The sequence below is a fragment of the Somniosus microcephalus genome, chromosome 6, assembly GCF_052327205.1.
Source record: "Somniosus microcephalus isolate GS21.2 chromosome 6, FLI_Smic_1.0, whole genome shotgun sequence".
NCBI classification, from domain to species: domain Eukaryota; kingdom Metazoa; phylum Chordata; class Chondrichthyes; order Squaliformes; family Somniosidae; genus Somniosus; species Somniosus microcephalus.
In genome coordinates this window covers 110,499,678-110,520,108 of record NC_140992.1, presented here as the reverse complement: position 1 = coordinate 110,520,108, position 20,431 = coordinate 110,499,678, and the positions used below count along the sequence as shown (strand labels likewise).

Here is a 20,431-nt window from a genome sequence, read left to right as displayed (position 1 = left end):
CTGCAGTTGTACAGGGCCTTGGTGAGATAACACCTTGAGTATTGTGTGCAGTTTCGGTCACCTTATCTGAGGAAGGATGCTCTTGCCATGGAGGGAGTGCAGCGAAGATTCATCAGACTGATACCTAGGATGGCAGGAATGACGTATGAAGAGAGATTGGGTCGATTAGGCTTATATTCGCTAGAGGTTAGAAGAATGAGAGGGGATCTCATTGAAACTTATAAAATTCTAACAGGACTAGACAGACTAGATGCAGGAAGGCTGTTCCCAATGGCGGGGAAGTCCAGAACCAGGGGTCACAGTCTAAGGATAAGGGGTAAGCCATTTAGGACTGAGATGAGGAGGAATTTCTTCACCCAGAGAGTGGTGAACCTGTGGAATTCACTACCACAGAAGACAGTTGAGGCCAATTCATTAAATATATTCAAGAAGGAGTTAGATATATTTCTTAAGGCTAAGGGGATCAAGGGATATGGGGAGAAAGCAGGGACAGGGTACTGAATTTGGATGATCAGCCATGATCGCATTGAATGGCGGAGCAGGTTTGAGGGGCCGAATGGCCTACTCCTGCTCCTATCTTCTATGTTTCTATGATAGGTGAGAGGAGGATGTACAAAAGCTGGAAAGGCATCTAATAAAGATTACAACCTGAAAATGATGCTGAAAAGAGTCTTAATGTCAAATGACCGACGATCATAAAATCTTCAGGGGTAGGAAAACAGAGACAGCTTCAGGATATGTGTCAGACTGGCAGAGTGTGGAATGCTTTAGGGTCTGGAAGCTGACTCCTTCCTGCATTTTAGGATGGGTGTTAGTTTTGAGAGCCTGCAATCCTGAGACAAAGGAGAGATTCCTTTCTATATTCACATTTATTCTGCCAGTGCTAGGTTTGGAGCAAATAATGTCAACCAAACTGGCACCTGCAGGCATAACATGTATTGCAAGCAAATGTTGACCCTTTTAAAATGGCTGCTGTGGGGCTGGATCCTGGGACAGGCTTCAATCAGGAAAGCTACTGGTGGCGTCCATACCGAGCCCAGATATCAACAGCAACCACGATGGACCAAGACTAAAGTGCTGCAGGCTGCATTTCTCAGTGTTGTCATGTGGTTCTGGATACCCTGGCACCTATGGTCTAACCCTTATGCAGTCTTTGGTCACTTCCCTTATCCTGATCTCTCACAGTGGAGTGATGAGGAGTTGGGCATCCCTCCAATTGATAAGGAATAACTTGGGCTTGAACTTGGTTTCCTGAAATGTGTTTCCTTTGTGGGCATTTCTGGCAAAGTTCATCTGACACTTTGGGAAACAACTTTATTCTAAATTAAAATAATTGGAACAAAATAAATGAGTCTTTACCTGGAAAAAAATTGTTCCCATATTTTGTCACTTAAATTTCCAATAGCAACCCTCCTTATGTAGTCTCTAAATAAGATTAGTGCCAATTTATGCCAAATTATGAGCCATTTTCTCCTATGCCATTCACATCATTTAAATCTATCTTGAATAATTGTATAATTGTTGATTGTGGACCAAGCATTCAAGCATACCGTTTGAATATTGTTCCCGTATAATAAGGAATGTTAATGTAGTTTGCTTTGAAAACACCAGTCAGTATAAACCACCAGTACTGAGCCTTTGTTGGGAGAATCCATTGACTCATAAATGTGAATAGTTAGGAATAATTTTCATCAACATGCATGCGTGTTCAAAATAATGAAAGAAAGAACGTAGTTACAAGTGAAACAATTTGCTTTATATTTTACTATGTGCAATACTCTGGGCAACCAGAAAATCAGTGGCCAACATCCTTGCCATTATTCATAACATCTGTGGGTATTTCAATTGCTCCATGAAAATCTCAGAGCAGCTCAAACACTTCCCAAGAGAACGCAAACTGCCAGATCATCTGATACGGGCAATTAGAATGAGATGGAGCTCTACCTTTCTTGTGATAAAGTGCCCAGTTAAGTAAAAAAAAAGAAGCCTACATTCCAAGGCAATTGAATGCACATTTGGACCAATTTAACATGCAACCAGTGAATGAACTTGTCAGTTTGACCAGGCCATTTGGACAAACCACTTAGGAGCTAAGTAACAACTTGGCCTTTCTCAGCCAACTCATGTTGATGGTATTTATATTCCAATATGTCATAGGCATATCCAGAAAAAATATCCAGACTCCTATTAATGCTGTATACCTTTAATAGAGGAAATTCAGTAAAACAGAAACAGCATTTTAAATTTAATCTCCAATGAATAAAATGTATTTTAGCTGCATTGATCCACCTTTGCTTTAGAGTCCCAGTTCTACTACTCAAACTCTTTGAATATTTAAAGATCACTTGATGAAGAAAAATCAAATTGTACAGGATATCTTGGATCCAATAGAAATCAAGAATGGGTTGACTTTGCCCCCCATTAACCACAAGTTTAACCTTGTTGGGCTCACATCAACCAACTGTAAGAGGAGACAGGAATGAAGTCTACAGTTGATGATGAATACATAGTTCAAACATAGTTCACTTTAACTAAAAGACCTAGTCTGGATTCTAACCCTCTGGCATGTCTAGGAAGATATATATATATATATAAAACCTAGGAAGGCTAAAGAGGAAGGCAAAATACATTTTGTACAAGAGTTTGAAGAGGCTTATCTCAAGTAGCAGTCAAGTGAGTCTTCATTTCACTTGGGTGGGATTAGAAATCATTGTGATTGCCAAGGATTCAGTGGAAAAATACATTGAGCAGAGTACATTCAGATATTCTGTTGCTGAAAGTCAACTCGCTCTTCTCAGTTGTGGCTATTGTGCTAATATGAATTGGTTGATTTAGACTTCATCCACAAACATAATCATAAGCTGTGGGAATAAAGTTGACGTTCCTTAATATGTTACTGTGGTGTATGTGCCTTTAAGAGCCCCAGGTGTGCTTAATGCCGGTAATTGCCACTTGGGCTATATAAGCCTGTGTATTGTGTATATCCTTTAGAACCCCCCCCAGACTTGCTTAGTAAATACCTATGAACCAACTCCTGTCTTCAGTGTCTTTATCTACACACGGACACTACAGTTACAACTCTGAGTGAACTGGTAAATTTAGAAAGATTGCTTTGTTAGTCACTTTTGGTAAAATTTTATCTGTAATTGGCACACTAGTGACAAATGAAATAACCGCGAGCAGGGTAGAGAAAACTGTATTATTTAGTCTACAACGAAAGAGGCATCGCTATTGATAGATTGTGTTACTTGACAGCGGGATGGTATGGACCAAAGACTCATCATAATCATCAATGCTGATCCATGATCAGCCAATTGGGGGTGTACTAATCTTGACCAGTTTTCCTTCCTATTGAGGTGGCACGCTACAGAATTGCACAGTTCTCCATCCAGCATCCCAACTGAGAATTGGAAGAATAATAACCCCCAGTGAGGACCTTCAGACTTGAATGTCAGTCAGAGCTAAGATTTGAACTTGGAATACCACGTTACTTATTGATTTATGAGCCTAGATTTTCTAACCTGGATCACCTATAATTGTTACACTCACCCCATTTTCCACCGTCATTTCCAGCAACTGAACAAAGCGCCTGCCCATTTTTTGGTGGTTCCATGCAAATGAGATGAAAATGTTATCATGGACCCTATTTTACATCATTTCCACCACGTTTATGCCATTTCCTCTTCTCATCCAGATAAAACCCAAATCCAGGGTTGATAGGCATCCTGGAGAAGGTGGAAGAACATTTACCGTAAAGCAAAACTTTACAAGTTATTTCTGATCCATTTTTTGAGATTTATTTTTCTGCCATCACGTATTCTATGTCACTTAAGATGTCACTTTGTCCCATTTACCAGGGCTGTCAGTCCCCCCCCCTCCCCCAGTTCCCACAGCCCATTGAGGATTCCCATATATCTTTGCTCTTTGGAGGAAGAGGAGGCTCAATGGAAAGGAGCCAAGCTAGTCAGGCAACACCAAAGGAAAATGGCATCTACCCCACACCAGAATATACAGAAAGAGGCACAAATTTCTGCAGTTGTCAGAGGAGCAGTGCCTGCAGAAGATACACTTTACATAGGAAGCCACAGCTGTGTTATGCCGCAAGCTGCAACCTGATCTACAGCTCACTTCCACCACAGGCATCACAATGCCAGTGGTTGTGAAGATCACAATAATCCTTAAGTTTGACATAACAGGGTAATTGCAGGCTGCCTTGAGGACATCACTAAGCATAAACAATCTGCTGTGCACAGAAGCATCAAGCGAGTCAAGGCTAATCTGAATGGACAATCAACACATGGGCACAGCTTATTTGCAGTACCACATCATGCAAGTCAATGCTCTGTTCCCTGGCAGCTGTTATGATACCTTCATTTAAAGTCAGTCCACCATGCCTCCACTCTTTGACCTGAAAAAAAAAGTATCTTGTGAGATGAAGGCTTTCCTCTGCAGCCACAGCTTGTAGTATTTGTGCAATATTCCGGGGTACAAGCTCAGTATTGGTGTATTGAAGTGCAATGATCAACCAGACTAATTACTCAACATAACACTGTCATGTTGAAGCAACACTTCAGGCATCTTAAGCGGTCTGGGGCACCCCTGCATTATAGTCTAGCTAGGATCATGGTAATGTATTACCTGCTACACAAATTTGCTTTGCAAACTAGCCTGATTCAGGAGAGATGAAAGGAAGAAGGCTTCCATGGGCAGCAAGAGAATCAGTAAGAGAAGTAACAGTAGCCTGAAGTGGTAGTGGAGAATAACCCAATGCTGATTGCAAAGAAATAAAGAAAGAACTTGCAGTTATATGGCACCATTCACAACCTCAGAATGTCCCAAAGAGCTTTACAGCCAATGAAATACATTTGAAGTGTAGTCACCGTTATAATGTAGGAAGACATTCATGCAGGAGGATTTCACTATTTGGCAACTGCATGTCGTCCAGTTTATATCTTCCCACCTTCCTGCAACAAATATGCCATCAGCTGCAGACCTACACCACAATTCTTTAAAAGACAGTAGAGGCAGCCTTCTCCAGTATGACACCCCAAACCTCTGTGGCAACAGTCCAAGTATTCATGGAAGAAGAACAGACTGTTTGCAGGTCCAATGTCATGGGGTCTCCGTGGCAAATGTTGTTAGAGTTGCCATACATTCCATGGTATACTAATCTATCCTTCAATGTACTGCGCATGCTGCTAGTAGTCTTTCCATCCAGGCCACCATCTACAGCACAATGATTGACATGACCCCAGTGCCTGCACCAATACTTAATGTTCTGCAACCATCCTTCTTTCAAGCAGGACCTGTGACATCCACATCCCCAGGCTCTTCAGTCAAGGAGCTACACAACTTGAGCTTCCAGTTTGCAACATCCACCTCCACAAATGCCAACAACAGCTGTTCCGTATTTTGTGTATTGCTCCTTGAAATCCATTCTGGATCACTCTCTAACTCACACACATGTCTCAGCTGGTACTTGTGACAGAGCCTTGGTTGAGTGACTGCATGCAGTGCCAGCAAGGCTAGATGTGCTGGGTGATGTGTGTATCTCCTCAAGCACATGTAGAGGGGGAAAAAGAGGAAGAGAATGTCCAATGGCTTCCTGATGAGCAGAGTTTGCAAATAACCTAAAAGCAGGAATGACTTATGAAGGCTTCATGATATGGTTTGATGGCAGTTAATGCAGAGTACAATAGGATGAGAAGGAAGAAAGCAGAAGTTCATCACAAACCATCAGCTGGCACATTCCCTCCTACTTCCCCATCTCTGGTGCCCTCTATGGCCTTCCTCCCCAGCATTTGCAGCATTTCTGAAAGGGGATGAGGGGTTGGGGGTGTCTGGAACCATTGTTTTTTTCCCCAAATCTTTCTTTGATATTATGGGCTGTCTTCTTTCAAAAAGAATGAAAAAAGTGAGAATTACCTTTTGCTACCATTGCATGCAGTAAAGCCAAAGAGTCAGCATGCAGTGCATAATTGGAGGGGGGGGGAGGAGGCGGGAGGAAATAACAGGTATGGGCAATAAGCAATTACGTTCCATGATAGGCATTTTGTGAATGCATGCAAGGATATAAATGAAGGAATAATTCCAGAAGAAGGCAGGGGATGTAAAGGACATCTTCTCACAAGCATTGATGGTCAGCAATTAAAGTACTTTAACACAGTGTAAGGAGGAGGTCATATTTAAATGGCAGACATGCTTAATACAGGGCATTCTTGGAGTGTGTGTGAACTCTCTTTACCTTGCCTGACCTGATAAGGTCATTACACTTCTCCTGCATTGCCTAGCCATATGTGAGGTGGTTGAGATGGCATTTACTGTCCTGTCCTTCAGCAGCTCTCCTTGGGGCCTGTAGTGATCTGTTCCAAAGAAATATATAGTTTTCTTCTTCTACTTCACTTTCTTTGGTAGCACCCAGGTTTGGGTGGTCAGTGAATTAACTAGAATGAGTCACTTCAGGTTCGAAATTTGGTTTATTATTTGTCATTACCAAATGCGTCCTCATTTGAAAAGGAAGTCAGGGCCTGGGAAGAAGGAGGAAGAGTAAGAACCTGACAAAAAACAAATCTGATGAAAAATCCTCAAATTACTGATGTAACAAGTTAATGTTCACAAACAGATGGAAGTGCTACATAAATCACTCCTCACCCTCGCAGCATTTAGAGAAGTAGTAGAACTAAAAACAGAATTAAATTACTCTGATCCAACTCTCACACAGAATCTGTAGATTTAGCATTTATTTCCCCCCACCCTCACCTTGACATTGCCACTCAAGCACAGCCATAAACTATGATAAGTTCTAATTGTGTTTTTTTTTTAACTTGTAACTTTATTAAAAATTCCTATTTCAGCAGTGTAGTAACCTATCATGAGACTCACTGACTGAGGCAGCCACTGTCTATCAAGTATTGAAAATGAGTTCAAGGCTGACGCCAAAACTAATCTTCCCTCTCCACTCATTACAGGAACAAATACAATTGGCATTGTTTTCATTATATAAAAGCAAGCAGGACAGATATGATCACAGCCACATATAGAAGTCTTGCGTCAAGCATGCATTGTATCTGTACACTTCTTGTGTCACACTTAAGCATCACACTGTGTACCCCGTACATTTCTGCAGTAGATTGGCAGAAATGTTATCATAAAACAGGAACAAATCAGAACTGAACAGGTATGGATCTTACCAATCAACACTTAACAAGCATGGAATGAAAGCAGGAATGAAAACTACCAATCAGTAACTCAAAGATTACAATCAAAAATTGCCTATCACCAAACAGCTATTAATAGCAAGCAGCAGAAGGGCAACCAATTACATTGTTCCAGATACCTTTTCATCATAGCATCATAGAAATTTACAGCACAGAAGGAGGCCATTCAACCCATCTTGTCTGTACTGGCCGACAAAGAGCTATCCACCCTAATCCTACTTTCCAGCACTTGGTCCGTAGCCTTGTAGGTTATGGCACTTCAAATGCATATCCAAGTACTTTTTAAATGTGATGAGGGTCTCTGCCTCTACCACCCTTTCAGGCAGTGAGTTCTAGACCCCCACCATGCTCTGGGTAAAAAATTTCTCCTCAAATCCCCTCTAAACCTCTGACCAATTACTTTAAATATATGCTCCCTGGTGATTGACCCTTCTGCTAAGGGAAATAGGTCCTTCCTATCCACTCTATCTAGGCCCCTATAATTTTATACACCTCAATTAGGTCTCCCCTCAGCCTCCTCCGTTCCAAAGAAAACAACCCCAGCCTATCCAATCTTTTCTTATAGCTAATATTCCCCAGCCCAGGCAACAGCCTCATAAATCTCCTCTGCACCCCCTCTAGTGCAATCTCATCCTTACTGTAATGTGGTGACCAGAACTGCATGCAGTATTCTAGCTGTGGCCTAACTAGTGTTTTATACAGTTCAAGCATAACCTCCCTGCTCTTATATTCTATGCCTCGGCTAATAAAGGCAAGTATCTGGTATGCCTTCTTAACCACCTTATGTAACGGTCCTGTTACCTTCAGGGATCTGTGGACATGCACTCTAAGGTCCCTCTGATCTTCTGCACTTTTCAGTATCCTACCATTTATAGTGTATTCCCTTGCCTTGTTAGCCCTCCCCAAATGCATTACCTCACACTTCACCAGATTGAATTCCATTTGCCACTGTTCTGCCCACCTGACCAGTCCATTGATATCTTCCCGCAGTCTACAGCTTTCTTTTTCATTATCAACCACACGGCCAATTTTTGTATCATCTGCAAACTTCTTAATCATACTTCCTACATTCATGTGCAAATCATTGATAGTATATCACAAAAAACAAAGGACCCAGTACTGAGCTCTGCGGAACCCCACTGGAAACAGCCTTCCAGTCACAAAAACGCCCTTCAACCATTACCCTTTGTTTCCTGCCTCTGAGCCAATTTTGGATCTAACTTGCCACTTTACCTTGGATCCCATGGGCTTTTACTTTCGTGACCAATCTGCCATATGGAACCTTATCAAAAGCCTTGCTAAAATCCATATAGACTACATCAAATGCACTACCCTCATTGAATTTTTTGAGGAGGTAACAAGGAGGGTCAATCAAGTTAGTCGGACACGACATTCCCTTAACAAATCCATGCTGATTTATCCTGTCCTCAGAATTTTTTCCAATAATTTTCCCACCACCGAGTGTTACGTCCGTGTGTAATTGAGACACGGACTGCAGGAGTTGGTTAGAACAGGTGTTTACCGAATGGAGACAAAACTGGAACTACTATGCAAAGTTACTTCACAGGCTTATATACAGGGGTGGTCACTACTGGTACTGCAGTATACAGGGGCTGCAGAATATAGTTCCTTCTTCAAAGTACATACACTACAATTCCTCCCCTTTTAGCTAAACAGTACATAACATTTGATTAATAATTAAATAACATATTTACAATTACAGTTGCTATATACATTAGCTGAAGTTAAGCAATTATAAATTCAGTCTTTGAGGAGGCTTCCTGATTCTGTCTGGATAACGCCTCTTTGGGGTATCAGGTTCTTCTGGCAAAGTTGATTCGGGATCAACGTCGTTGTTTGGTTCGTCTGCTTCCAATATCACCGATTCTGAGGTAGATGCAATTGGTACTTCGGTTTCATCACCAGGTGTATCGGATCGTGGTGTGGATTTGACGTTTTCCAGTGACTCTAGAATCTGGTCAGCATGGCGTCTTACAATGCTCTCTCCAACGTCCACGGTATACATTAGAGGTCCTTGCCGTGTGCGGATCGTTCCTGGCTGCCATTTCTCTGTGCGGTAGTCCCGGGCCAAAACTGGTTGACCTATCTTAAAACTCCTGGTCGGCCTTTCATTCATATTCTGAAACTGCCTGTTCTCCACATCTCTTCTGATGTTTGGCTTAACCAAATCCAAGCGGCATTGTAGTCTTCGATTGAAGAACATCATGGCTGGAGTTTGGTTGGTAACCGCATGTGTCGCATTCCGGTAGGCAAACAAGAAGTTATCCACCTTGTGTTGTAGGGGTATGTCTTCATTACACATTGCCTTGATAGCCTTCTTGAATGTTTGAACGAACCACTCAGTCAATCCATTGGTGGCTGGATGATATGGGGGCAGATGTGTAATGCTTAACACCATTGTTCTTTAAGAACCTCCGGAACTCTTCAGACACAAACTGTGGTCCATTGTCGGAGCAAATCTGTTCAGGCAGCCCATTTCTGGTGAATATGGTTCGTAAGACTGTGATAGTTTTTTCTGTGGTGGTTGAGGACATTTTTATTACCTCTGGCCACTTTGAATGTGCATCCACCGCAATTAAAAACATAGGCCTAGAAATTGAGTTTGCGCTGCGCCGGGGCTTAACGCCGGAAATTTAGCGCCGGTGCTAAGTCGCGCTGTGCGCGCCAAAAATTCAGTAGCGCCACGCCCAAACGGCTGCCGGCGCTACTGAAGGCTGTTTGCGCCTGAAAACTGGCGCTACGCGCCGCATTGCGGCGCTATTCCGGCGCTGCGGCGCCCGATGCGGTGCGGCAGGCTCGGGAAGTGCAGGCCTCCTCCTTCAGTTAAGGAGGAGCTGCCTGCACCCGCCCGCTGGCTGGTTAAATCGCCACAAAAATTAGCCCGGCACCTCGGGGAAGTGCCGGGCTCGCAGCCGAGAAGCATCTGTTCTGCGGTGGGGGGTGGGGGAGTCCGGGGAGGGAGGTGCGGGCAGGCGGCCGGCGGGAAAGCGGCCGGCCGCCGCTCCACCTTTATGCGCCGGCGCAAAGTCGTGTAAGACTCTGTTGCCAGAGTCTTAGTTGCGGCTGCCACGGGCGAGGCGGCCGCAACTGAATTTCGGCGCTGGGGCCCGTCACCACGGCAACCGGGACGCTGCGCACACCGATGACGTCATCGGTGCCGGCGCAGCGCTACCGGTGTAACGCCGATGTTGGGCCCTAGTCAATTTCAAAACCGGCTGTAAGTCCAGCGCAATGCCCTCTAGCGCCGCAAAATGGGTGCTAAGCCCACTCAATTTCTAGGCCATAGAGTCCATAAATGGACCAGCAAAATCAATGTGCACCCTTTGCCATGGAGATGAGGGTCACTCCCATGGATGTAGAGGGGCTTGTGGTGGGGCGTTTTGGACCTTCTGGCATCCTGTACAGCTCTTGGTCATCTCTTCGATTTCTCTATCGATTCCCGGCCACCACACAAACGCTCTGGCTAAGTTCTTCATTTTTACCCCTCCCAGATGACCCTCATGAAGCTCATTGAGCACTCTATCCTTCAATTTGGGTGAATTACTACTCTGGATCCACACATCAAGGTTCCTCTGCACACTGACAGCTGTTCTCTTCTCGGCGAGAATGCTGGCAACAGTGGTTTGCCATGTGCTGGCCATCCCTTCACCGTTAAATCATAGACCCTGGAGAGTGTCGGGTCATTTCGTGTTTTCCTTTTCTATGTTTGCATTCGTCACAGGTAGACATTCGACTATGGTCGAGTGGAATATCTCCACAGGATCCACTGCAGGTGCTTCTTCCACCGTCGGCAACGGTAGGCGCGACAATCCATCAGCATTCCCATGCTGTTTAGTTCCTTTGTACTCGATGTCATATTGGTGTGCCCCTAGGAAAAGGGACCACCTCTGTAGCCGTTGTGCTGTCATTATCGGGACGCCCTTCTGAGGGTTGAAAATGGAGACAAGAGGTTGATGATCAGTTAGTAGAGTAAATTTCTGACCGTGCAGGTAGTGATTGAACTTCTTCACCCCCACACACCAGGCTGAGGGCCTCTGTCAATCTGGGCGTAGTTACGCTCAGGCTGCTAGTTAACGAGCGTGACGGCAAAAGCTATCGGCCTCTCTGAACCATCAAGGAATTTATGTGACAGTACCGCTCCAATGCCGTAGGGAGCCGCATCACACGCCAGTCTTATCGGTAGTGATGGGTTGTAGTGAGCCAATACTTCTCTTGAAGTGATCAGGTCCTTTACTCTTCTGAAAGGCCCGCTTACATTCATCGCTCCATTTCCATGCTACTCCAGTTTGTAGTAGGGCGTTCAGTGGGTGCAGAATTGTGGACAAATTTGGCAAAAACTTATGGTAGTAATTTCAGCCAATCCGAGGAATGACCTCAGTTGCGACACATTTTCAGGCGCTGGAGCCTTAACTACCGCTTCAATTTTGTCAGGGGACTTATGTAACCCCTCTTCATCAATCACGTGGCCACAATACGATATTTGTTTCTTAAAAAACTCGCACTTGGGGCGATTGGCTCGTAGCCCATGTTCTCTTAGTCTAGTGAGCACCTGCTCTAGGTTGGCAAGGTGTTCACTGTCATTTTCACCCTGTCACTAGGATGTCGTCCAAGTAACACTGAGTCCCCGGAATCCCTTGCAGGACTTGTTCCATCGCTCTTTGCCATATAGCCTGGAGCTGATGCAACTCCGAATACCAGTCGATTATACTGGTAAAGACCTTTGTGAGTGTTTATCGTGAGATATTTCCTAGAGGATTCTTCAACCTCCATCTGCAAATATGCTTGCGCTAGGTCAATTTTTGTAAAACGTTTCCCTCCAGATAGTGAGGCGAAAATATCTTCTATCCTCGGAAGAGGATACTGTACTGTGTGAAGGACTGGGTTCACAGTCACGTTGAAGTCCCCACGGATGCGAACCTTCCTTGGCTCCTCAGACTTATTGTTTAACGTTTTCTTCATGACAAGAACGATGGTGTCGCCCACTCGCTCCAGTCTACCTTAGTTAACACGCCTGCATTCTCCAGCTCTGCCTTGACGGCTGGGCGAATTGCATACGGTACCGGTCTTGCTTTGAAAAACTTGGGAATTGCATTCTCTTCTATTTTTATCGAGGCGGTTACGCCTTTAAGAGTTCCCAGTTCTTGTTGAAATACCTCTTTAGCGTCAGCCAAGATTTTTGACAATCGTCCAGGTGTGACGTTGTCATCCTTTTTACCAGCCACAGTCAGTGCCTGAATGGAGTGCCAGTCTAAACTTATCTTTTTGATCCATTCACGTCCCAATAACGGTGGTCCACCATCTTGCAGTATGTACAGATACAATTTCTGTATTTCCTTGCCGTTGTATTCGACAGGCACCCTTATTTTCCCTCTGGGGTATACTTTCTGCCCCGTATATGTCTTCAAGACAATGGATGTGTCTTTCAAGGGTATGTGTGAGAATAGCCGCTCATAGTCTCGTCGATTCATGACGGTCAGGGCTGATCCTGTATCCAATTCCATTTTGACTTGGGACCCTGCTATCGTGAGGGTGACCCAAATGGTTCGGTGATCCTCTTTTGTGATTACGTTGTGTAGTTTGAGACAGCTTAGTCGCTTGTTCCCGGATTCACTATCGCTCTTCTGGTCTGCGGAACTACTGTCCGTCATCTTTTGTACTCCCCTGTACTTTTCCTTAGTAGTCTTTTTGTTGTCGTTAGTCTTCTTCCCGGACCTGCAAACTCGTGCAATGTGTCCCATCTTTTCGCATTGCCTGCATGTTTTGTCCTTGGACCAGCAGTCGTCCTGGCCATGGGTTGTTCTGCCGCAGCGATAACATTTTTCAAATCCCCGTGTCATTTCATGGGTGCCGTATTCCTGTGGCTTTTGCTGTATTTCCGCAGCTCCCCTTGCTGCTGCTTCGTATGATACTGCCATGCTGAAAGCCTTATCTAGCGTCAGCTCTTTCTCTGAGAGTAACCTCTTCTGGGTTCCTTCACTCAGGAGTCCACAGACAAATTTGTCCCGTAGGGTATCTGCCAGTCCTGCTCAGAACTGGCAGTGCTTTGATAGCTTGCGTAGTTCCGTAAGGTAATCAGCATTGCTCTCATCTTTATGCTGATTTCTCTTGTGGAATTTAAATCTTTCTGCTATCAGCAGCGGTGTAGGATTTAGGTGTTCCTGTAGGATATCAACAATTTCGTTAAAACCCTTCGCCATCGGTTTGACTGGAGTGATCAGGTTCCGCAATAGGCCGTAACGTTCTTGCGCCCATTGAGTTTAGTAGTACCGATGCCTTTTTCTCATTGGCTACTTCATTTTCCTTGCAATATACTTCGACTCTTTCCACATACGTGGTCCAGTCTTCTATTGCATTATCGAAGGCAGTGATATTGCCAGTCTTCGGCATCTTGGAGATCTAAGATGGCGCCTCCCGCGCTTTGCCTTCTTCCTTGATTGAACAAAATGGCGCCTCCCGCGCTTTGCCTTCTTCCCTGCTGGATTAAGATGGTGCCTCCCGCGCTTTCTGTCTTTTCCGCTGCTGCTAGCGCTGTTGCTGGCGTTTTTATGCCTTGATGGCGACGCCCTAAGGTCTTCGCGCACTTCACCCCCGCGCTGCTGCCAACGCTGCTCTCCGCGGTCCCCGTGGCAAACTGCAGCTCCTCGCGGCTTTCTGCGCTTCTAATTTCTTTTATTTTAATTACTGTTCCCGTCGTCAGAGCAGACCCTATGGGACACTTTCCTCCCTCTTCTCGGGTCTGTACGCTGCCCGGCTTCGTAGCACCGGCCGCGCCCTGTGTGCTCCACCCTCTCTCCGCTTCCCGACAACGCTGCTCGGCCCCGTTGAAAAGCCACCCGATCGAGCTCTAGCCCGCCGCAGCCCAGGAAGGATCAGTGTACTACCTGCCACCAGCCCGATTAGCTGGAACACCATAGACTAGATAACCAAGCCCAGCTCTCGACAGCCTCTCCTGCAAATCTTCGAATTCGATGAATCAGAGGGCGGTTGCCCACGGTCGACGCCCGTTTCTTCTGCTTTTTTTTTGGATTTCTCCCTTCTGGCCTCGACCTCTAACAACTTCGCTTCAGGGATGGATCCCCGTGAGGTGGTGCAGAACTGTAGGTAAGTTCGGATCTGTTCGTCGCCAGTGTAACGTCCGTGTGCAATTGAGACACGGACTGCAGGAGTTGGTTATAACAGGTGTTTACTGAATGGAGACCAAACTGGAACTACTATACAAAGTTACTACACAGGCTTATATATAGGGGTGGTCACTACTGGTACTGCAGTATACAAGGGCTGCAGAATATAGTTCCTTCTTCAAGGTACATACACTACAAACCCCTCGATTACATTCCAGCCTATAAGTCACTCCAGGGTATCTGCTATTCTATATATAAATCAAATGAAAAAAGACTTGCATTTATATAGCGCCTTTCACGACCACCGGACGTCCCAAAGCACTTTACAGCCAATTAGGTACTTTTTGAAGTGTAGTCACTGGTGTAATGTAGGAAACGCGGCAGCCAATTTGCACATAGTAAGCTCCCACAAACAGCAATGCGATAATGACCAGATAATCTGTTTTAGATATTGATTGAATTGAACCCCTTGATTAGATTCTAACCTGTAACTCACTCCGTTATTCTATATTTAAACCATTGGAACCCATCGGTTTCTTCCATTTAACTCTTTCCTTACCAGTGACATTTTGCCTGCCAGTAGAAGCTCTGTCTCGTTGTGCAGGGCTTTCCCATTGTTGACCATTTCCATCACCAGACTGCAACTCAGGCCCTTTGGGGAAAAAACAAGATGAGATGGAGTCACTTTAAATCCGCACCAGGACTTAAGGGCTGCTGGGCAGCGGTGCCATTACTGCCACACATCACCACTCACATCACCTGCAGCTCACAGTGATATCAAGGAATCTCTTGAGACAGCCAGCAACAGCTTGCAATTATAAACCATCTTTATAGTAATCTGGGATGTAATGCTTAAGTTATCCACCAGATGGAGACAAATATTAAGGGATCATATTTACCAGTATTAAGGTAATGTCCTGGCACACCACTTATTAAGGTAGTGGCATTGCATTCTGGGTATGACTCAGAGGTTGATCCTCCATCTTGGTGATTGCACAATAAGAATTGGAAGTGCTTTGCCTGTAGCTGTAAGAGATGTTTCTCTGCTACATATGTATAATTAAACAGTTGAGTTTAGGTTCCTGAAGTCTGGCTTATCTCAGTTTTTGACCTTACCACTCGGATATCACAATCTTTTACGTAGTAAACATCCCAAGGCCCTTCACAAAGAAGAAAGAAACATCAATCAATAATGAAAGAGTCGGGGGAGGTGACTGAAACCATGGTCAAAAAGAGATTTTGAAGAGACTTTTTAAATTGGGATGTGCTAGCAAGACAGAGTTTTTTTTAGAGAAAGAGCTATAAGAGGGGTCAAAACAGATGACGGTCCTGTTGCTGAGTGGAGGGGGAGGGAATGCAAAAGAAGTCAAAGTCTGAAGACTAGAGTGTATGGGCTGGATGTAAGGCTGGAGGAGGGTGCAGAAGTTGGGTTGAATGAGCTGAGATGTAGGGCTGGAGAGGGTTGTAGAGATCAGGCAGGACAAAGATACGTAGGGATTAGTAAACATGGGTGAAGATTTTTAATTCAATGTGTTGGGGATGGAGCTTCAGTGGAGGTCAGTAAGGACAGGCATGATGGATGAGCAACATTCAGTGCAGGCAGAATATGGGTGGCAAGGTTTTCGATAAGTTGCAGTTAATGTTGGATAGAGCTTGGGAGGCCGCCAATGAGGACATTGGAGAATTGAAACCTGGAGGAAACAAAAGTGTAGTCAAGGGTCCCAGTGGTGGAGGGAGTAAGGACGGAGGTGGACAATGCTGTGTAGGTAGAAACAAGTGGTCTTAGTGAATTATAGGATGGGGGCTTGAAGCTCAACTCGGGATAAGCTGGTCTACTGACTCTCGAAACGGGGAAGATCCTGTCTGGGCTACTCACCCACATCCCGGGTGGCTGGCTCTCACTGGTACTGGGCTACTCTCCAATTAGTTGGCTGTAACTGGCACTAGGCTACTCTACCACACACCAAGTGGTTGGCTCCTGCAGCCTGAGTGGCTGGTTATAACTGGTACTGGACTAGTCTCCCACAGCCCAGGTGCCTGGCTCTGATACTGGGCTACTCTCCAACACCACGAGTGGCAGGCTCTAATTAGTGCTGGGTGCGTCGCTCAAATTCCGAGTGGCCGCCTCTAACTGGTACTGGGTCACTCTCCCACACCCAAGTGGCTGGCAAATCACCAGGGAGTGGAGCTTGATCCTCGCAGGCTAGCTCGAATGAGGTTTTGATGAAAAGTGATGGCTTCTGTGGGCCCAAGGCCTAGTGGCAACGGGCTCACCTTTACTTGACTGCGCTTCCTCCTCTTCTCAGTACAGTTAGTTTATCCCCCAATAGATGACAGTAGTAAGTGCAGCTGTCTCACTAAAACACTCAGAATAAAACATAAAACATGGAACAAGATAACTCATGTTTGGGATATTAAACTCCTGTAACTGGAAGTCTCAGACACAGGATTTGTGTGTGTAAGTTTCTCAGCAGCAGGTGTCGTTGGCTAAGACTACAGAGCTTGAAATCAAGATGTGATTGTGTATTTTTTCAGCTTTCTCATTAATTCCCTGTCCTCCTCTCCTGAAGGCACTGACTTGTGCCATCATGCTGGATTATAGTTCCACAGGTGCTGGTTGTCTTCTAGTGCCTCACCCAAGGGGCCATTATTCACGTGTGAGCCTAGATAATGTTTGGTCTGGGAGTGGTGGGTAAGTCCAATTCTGTCCTATCCCATCATTGGCACACGAGCACTTATCAGCAGTAGTCACCAGACAATGATCAGAAACGCCAATCTGTCTACAGTGAAGTCCATTCCTCTAGTACTCTTAACACTCCCTTCCAAACCTAGCCCTCTACAACCCTAACTCTTCCATTGAAGCCCATTCCTCTAGTATGTTAGGTCATCTCTCAAGTTACTTAATTCCCTCATAACATCCAGGTACATTTGGAATGTCCTTCATGTTTCTATCTCTACTATCCTCACTGAGAGATTATTCCAAACATTTCCTACTCTTTGAAGTGGTTTTTCCTGCGATCTGCTTTATATTTACTTTTCATTCACTCATTCAAATTTATTTTCTCTCGTTCTCTGATCTATTTAGAAGTAATTCTATAGGTTTACTTTCTGTAAACCATTTAATATCTTACATCATTGGAACAGGAGTAGGCCATTCAGCCCCTTGAGCCTGTTGCACCATTCAATGAGATCATGGTTGATCTGCATCTTAACTCCGTTCACCTGCCTTGGCTCCATATCCTTTTATACCCTTGTCTAGCAAAAATATTGCGATCTCAGATTTAAAATTATTAACTGAGCTAGCATCTACTGCTTTTTGTGGGAGAGAGTGCCACATTTCTATCACCCTTTGCATGAAGAAGTGCTTCCTAACTTTGGTCCTGAATAGCCTGACCCTGATTTTAAGGTTATGTCCCCTTGTCCTAGACTCCCCATCAGCGGAAAAAGTTTCTCTCTATCTACCATATCAATTCCTTTTAAAATCCTAAAAACCTCAATCAAATCACCTCTTAACCTTCTATATTTGAGGGAATACAAGCATAGTTTATGTAATCTCTCCTCATTATCTAACACTTGGAGCCCTGATAACATTCTGGTGAATCTGCGCTACACTTGTTCCAAGGGCAATGTATCCTTTCTAAGCTGCGGCGCCCACAACTGAACTGAACACAGTACTCCAGATGTGGTCTAACCAGGGCTTTGTCTAGCTCGAACAAAACTCCTCCCCTTTATATCCTAGCCCTCTAGTTGTAAAGGCTAACATATTCCTCTAGACTATAGAATTTGCACTTCTTTAAACTTTATTCATAACTCACCCCCTTTACATTTGGGATCAGTCTTGTTCTCTGCACCCTCTTCAATACCTGTGTGCATTTTGAAGGGCAGTGAGTGAAACTGCACTCTTCATTCCAAATGTCCAATGTATCATAAAGCCTCAGCACACCTGTAAATTTATACAGTACTGCTTTGATTATGTCCTTTAGGGAAGGAAATCTGCCATCCTTACCTGGTCTGGCCTGTATGTGACTCCAGACCCACAGCAATGTGATTGACTCTTAACTGCCCTTTGAAATGGCCCAGCAAGCCACTCAGTTGTAACAAACCGCTACGAAACAAAATAATAAGAAAGAAACCGGACGGGCCACCTGGCATCGACCTCGGCACCGGCTACGGACACAGCAACATAGAAACATAGAAGATAGGAGCAGGAGTAGGCCATTCGGCCCCTCGAGCCTGCTCCGCCATTTAATGCGATCATGGCTGATCATCCAAATTCAGTACCCGGTCCCTGCTTTCTCCCCATACCCCTTGATCCCTTTAGCCTTGATAAATATATCCAACTCCTTCTTGAATATATTTAATGAATTGGCCTCTACTGCCTTCTGTGGTAGAGAATTCCACAGGTTCACCACTCTCTGGGTGAAGAAATTCCTCATTTCTGTCCTAAATGGCCTACCCCTTATCCTTAGACTGTGATCCCTGGTTCTGGACTCACCGACCATCGGGAACATCCTTCCAGCATCTAGTCTGTCCAGTCCTGTCAGAATTTTATAAGTTTCGATGAGATCCCCTCTCATTCTTCTAAACTCCAGCGAGTATAAGCCCAATCGATCCAATCTCTCCTCATACGTCATTCCTGCCATCCCAGGTATCAGCCTGGTGAATCTTCGCTGAACTCCTTCCATGGCAAGACCATCCTTCCTCAGATAAGGCAACCAAAACTGCACACAATACTCAAGGTGTGGTCTCACCAAGGCCCTGTACAACTGCAGCAAGACATCCTTGCTCCTGTACTCAAACCCTCTCGCTACGAAGGCCAACATACCATTTGCCTTCTTAACCGCCTGCTGCACCTGCATGCTTACCTTCAGCGACTGGTGCACAAGGACACCCAGGTCTTGTTGCACTTCCCCTTCTCCCAATCTATTGCCATTCAGATAATAAACTGCCTTCCTGTTTTTGCTACCAAAGTGGATAACCTCACATTTATCCACGTTATATTGCATCTGCCATGCTTCTGCCCAATCACCCAACCTGTCCAAATCATCCTGGAGTTTCTCGGCATTCTCCTCACAGCACACATGCCCAACCAGCTTAGTGTCGTCTGCAAATTTGGAGATATTACATCTAGTTCCCTTGTCTAGATCATTAATATATATTGTGAATAGCTGGGGTCCAAGGACCGATCCCTGCGGTACCCCACTAGTCACTGCCTGCCACTCGGAAAAAGACCCGATTATTACAACTCTTTGCTTTCTGTCTGCCAACCAGTTCTCTATCCAAGTCACTACCTTGCCCCCAATCCCATGTGCCTTAACTTTACACGCTAATCTCTTATGCGGGACCTTATCGAAAGCCTTCTCAAAGTCCAAATACACTACATCCACTGGTTCCCCCTTATCTATTTTACCAGTTACATCCTCAAAAAATTCCAGTAGATTAGTCAAGCACGATTTACCCTTTGTTAATCCATGTTGACTTTGTCCGATCCTGTCACTGTTTTCCAAGTGCTCTGCTGTTACATCTTTTATAATGGACTCTAGCATTTTCCCCACTACCGATGTCAGGCTTACCAGTCTGTAATTCCCCGTTTTCTCTCTACCACCTTTTTTGAATAGTGGGGTAACATTAGCTACCCTCCAATCCATGGGTACTGTTCCAGATTCCATTGAATGTTGGAAGATGATCAGCAACGGCACACCCAGCCCAGTCAATGCTGCAAAGTCCTCCTCACCAACATCTGGGGACTTGTGCCAAAATTGGGAGAGCTGTCCCACAGACTAGTCAAGCAACAGCCTGACAGTCATACTCACAGAATCATTCCTTTCAGCTAATGTCCCAAACAACTCCATCACCATCCCTGGGTATGTCCTTTCCCACCGGCAGGACAGACCTACCAGGGGTGGTGGCACAGTGGTATACTGTTGGGATGGAGTGGCCCTGGGAGTCCTCAACATTGACTCCAGACCCCATGAAGTCTCATGGCTTCAGGTCAAGCATGGGCAAGGAAACCTCCTGCTGATTACCACCTATCGCCCTCCCTCAGCTGATGAATCAGTACGCCGCCATGTT

General features: G+C 45.0%; 1 protein-coding gene across 1 annotated transcript in view; it reads right to left on the bottom strand.

The window, feature by feature from the left end:
* LOC147115984 (diacylglycerol kinase delta-like) overlaps positions 1–20,431 on the bottom strand; it is a 239,750-nt gene that overhangs the window by 13,574 nt on the left and 205,745 nt on the right. The window contains exon 25 of the mRNA XM_085991991.1: positions 14,919–15,011. Within this exon, the coding sequence (XP_085848117.1) occupies positions 14,919–15,011 (93 nt within the window). The remainder of the gene's footprint in view (positions 1–14,918; positions 15,012–20,431) is intronic.